Source organism: Sorex fumeus, unplaced genomic scaffold (genome assembly GCF_029834395.1).
Source record: "Sorex fumeus unplaced genomic scaffold, SorFum_2.1 ptg000061l, whole genome shotgun sequence".
NCBI lineage: Eukaryota > Metazoa > Chordata > Mammalia > Eulipotyphla > Soricidae > Sorex > Sorex fumeus.
The window spans coordinates 33,208,325-33,212,073 of NW_026606118.1; the positions used below are offsets into that span (position 1 = coordinate 33,208,325).

General features: G+C 34.8%; 1 protein-coding gene across 1 annotated transcript; it reads left to right on the plus strand.

Moving 5' to 3' along the window:
• Positions 1-606: 606 nt before the first annotated feature.
• LOC130034665 (trace amine-associated receptor 6-like) lies at positions 607-1,638 on the plus strand. The gene has a single exon (XM_056126300.1). The coding sequence runs from the start codon at positions 607-609 to the stop codon at positions 1,636-1,638; it is 1,032 nt and encodes a 343-aa protein (XP_055982275.1).
• Positions 1,639-3,749: the final 2,111 nt, after the last annotated feature.

Here is a 3,749-nt window from a genome sequence, read left to right on the forward strand (position 1 = left end):
ACCAGAGGGACTGCACATTTGATGATTTTGTATATGGGATTTGACTGTGTGTCCTTTGGGTTTTCCTCATTAACCTCTTAGTCAGTGCATGGGGTGGGGGTGAGCCATTGCAGTGGTACAAAAGGTAGTTAATAAGTACTGATCATACAATCTCACTCAATTTCACAGAGCAATATCCAAATACCACGATCAGGACACAGGATATTTGATATATCAAAGGTAATAAATATTTTGGGGAAACAGTAAGCATTTTGTTTAAGCCAGTTAGAATGTAAATTTATATGAAGCAAGAGGTATGCTTGTATTTAAATTCTTTTTGAGGTGAGAAAATTCTATTCAGTAATATTCTAAAGAATGATAAAATACTGATACTGTAGGGTGAGATTAATTACAAGTATGATCTAACATGTTATTACTCTATATGTTCAAGATTAAAATTAAAGTTTACCGGTGTTAGGTTATGAGGATGAAATTGGCAGCTCTATCATTATTCCCTTCTAAAAGATCTTAACTCTCTACTTTCAAGATGTATGATGTGCTTTATTTCATGTGCTTGACAAATGACAGATCTTCTCTGAATATTTAGAGACTGTTTACAGCAGCAGCATGAACAGCAACTCATCCTCCCCCGCAGCCCTGCAGCTCTGCTATGAGAACGTGAACGGATCCTGTGTGAAAATTTCCTACTCACCAGGATCCAGGGTGATCCTGTATGCAGTGTTCGGCTTAGGGGCTGTGCTGGCAGTGTTCGGAAACCTTCTGGTTACTATTTCCATCCTTCATTTCAAGCAGCTGCACTCTCCAACCAATTTCCTCATTTCGTCTCTGGCCTGTGCTGACTTCCTGGTGGGTGTGACTGTGATGCCCTTCAGCATGGTCAGGTCTGTGGAGAGCTGCTGGTACTTTGGACCGAGTTTCTGTACTTTCCATACTTGCTGTGATGCGGCATTTTGTTTTACTTCTCTCTTCCACTTGTGCTTTATCTCCATCGACAGGTACATTGCTGTCACTGACCCTCTTGTGTATCCCACCAAGTTCACTGTGAATGTGTCAGGGATATGCATCAGCATCTCCTGGATCCTGCCCCTAGTGTACAGTGGAACTGTGTTCTACTCAGGCGCCTATGACGATGGACTGGAGGAATTAGTTAATGCTCTCAACTGTGTAGGAGGTTGTCATCCACTTATAAATCAGCTATTCATTTCAGTTGATTTTTTACTATTTTTCATACCTGCCCTTGTTATGATGATATTATACAGTAATATTTTTCTTGTGGCTAGAAAACAGGCTAAAATGATAGACAGCATTAGTAGCAAAGCAGATGCTTTGTCAGGGTCTAACAAAGCCAAGGTGACTAAGAGAGAAAGCAAAGCTGCCAAAACTCTCGGAATCACAGTGATAGCATTTTTGGTTTCTTGGTTACCTTATATAATTGACTCATTCATTGATTGTTTTCTGGGCTTTATAACACCTTCATATGTTTATGAGATACTTTGCTGGTTGGCTTATTACAACTCTGCTCTAAATCCTTTGATCTATGCTTTCTTTTACCCTTGGTTTAGGAGGGCAATGAAAATCATTATTACTGGAAAAGTATTCAAAGATAGCTCATCAACCATGAATTTATTTTCAAAATAGACCTATATTTCAAATGATAGTTTTATTAAACTAATGTAAAGTTTTCATTAACTTTGGTAATCAAGTGTTCTGTTTCTTGGGGAGAAGACAAAGTACTTCTTTTCAGTAGCATAACCTTGATGCTTTACTTTCTTGATGAGTGATAATAAAGTCACTTAAACATGGTTGACACACGTATGTTTTGTATTTGTTTCCTTGGGTATGTTCATTTTTCCTGTTTTGTTAGTCTTTGTTCATTTTCTTTTTCCTGACCTCCATTTTAGGATATACTTTCTGCCACTTCAAAGGGTCTTTGGCTTGATACTCCTGTTAAAATCTGCGTTCTTTTTTCTTTAAATGCAGTTTTATTTGCTCTCATTTGAGTTTCTTAGAGACCCCATTTTCTGGAACTTCTGAGACATCCTTGACACATATACATCAGTCATTTTATATTCATGAATGAATTCATATTTTATATTTTGGGAAACCTTGGTAACTTTAGAGTGATTTTGAAAAATTGCTACAATTTGCAGTATATTTATTGTCTTTCTGTTTGATTATTTTTCTCATGACATAAAATAAAGTTTTACCTTAATTTAATTCCTGAAAACCATGATCGAGGGCAATTTCCTGTTTTTAGTTTTCTTGCAGCCTCTACACACTGTGTACATTGTCAGTGACAAAAATAATAGTTCATTGTAAATCATTAGGAAAACATTGATTTTTTTCAAGAAAGGATGATGTAATATATAGTTCTTTGAAAAAATATTGCCTTGTACAATATACACAAATGGTATATATTTTTCTGATAAAATAATCATAAGAAAATATTGCTTTGTGGAAGATCATGACTAAAAATCTACTTGGATTGTTATATTCACTATGCTTTTTTAAAAAAAGTACTTCTAAGTGGTAGGATGAGTGGAGGGGAGAATTTGGTGAAGCAGCACTTCGTTCTACTCTTGGCATTGATGTTTGATCCTTGGTGTTTGATCCTTGGACCTCTGATGTCGAAGTGCTCTTCCTGGTGATGCTCGGAGCAGAGCTTGTGATCCCAGAGATCAAGCTAAAGTGTACCTGCAACTTACCTGCTCCAACCTCTGAGCCATCTCTTGGATCTCAAGGTCTTGAATGTTATTTTTATTCTGATAAAAAAAATGACCATGTTAAGGATGAAAAATTGCACTTGGAAGTAAAATTGGTAGTTTGGAAATGAAATATGGACTAATGTGACTATCATGATGTTCAAAATGATGTTTTTATGATGAAAGTCACTTAATATGTTAAAATATAATAAGATTTTATAAAAAAGAAGAGACAATTGTTACAGGTTATGAACAGGTAACTTCTCAAAGAAAGAAATACCAGTGGTTAATAAATACATAATATAATGCTAATAAATCTTTGTTGTGTTTATGTATCAAAATGAAATTTTTTGATTACATCATTTCTCTGTGTAAATTAGTCAGTGAAATCAAATACTTATGATAATAAAGATAAATATGTCTCAAGAAGATATAATTTAAGTTGTACATCTAACGTGGATTAAAAATATGTTTATAAAGCTTTTAAGCACATATTTAAGATGATTCTGTGATTCTTTTGCTAGCATTTAAGCCTAAGAAAATAGGTAGATATGGAAGCAAATATTTTAAGTTTGTTCATTCTATAACTCTTAATCATTAACTGAAAATATCTACATCATACTAGAAAAATGAAATAAATTAGTGCACCATCCTCACTCTGTTCTCAGGGCCTTCAGCGTCTTTCACTTACTATCACCACGATTTTTTTCTTCTGTACTTACAAATAGCTTTCATGCTTCTTTCCTATTAAAGTTTTCCTTGCGGTAATCTGGGAAGAACTACTATTCCAGAATAATTTTGCTGGCCTTGATATTATGATTTTCTATGGACAATGCAATATGGAATAATGTGACTATTGTCGTGTTCAAAAGGATGTTTTTACTTAATTTTCTGGTAGCCCTAAAATATTGTCACAGAATTGAACTGAGAATGCACAGTTAGAGAAGTTAAAAAAAATGAGAGTGTGAGAGATATTGTCACTCAGGTGTTGGGGGCATGTAGTAGCACTGCATGTATTAAATAATGATATCACTGTGGCTCTAAAAC

Coding starts and splice junctions, on each gene's coding strand:
- LOC130034665 (XM_056126300.1), top strand. CDS start 607: ATGAACAGCAACTCATCCTCCCCCGCAGCCCTGCAGCTCTGCTATGAG.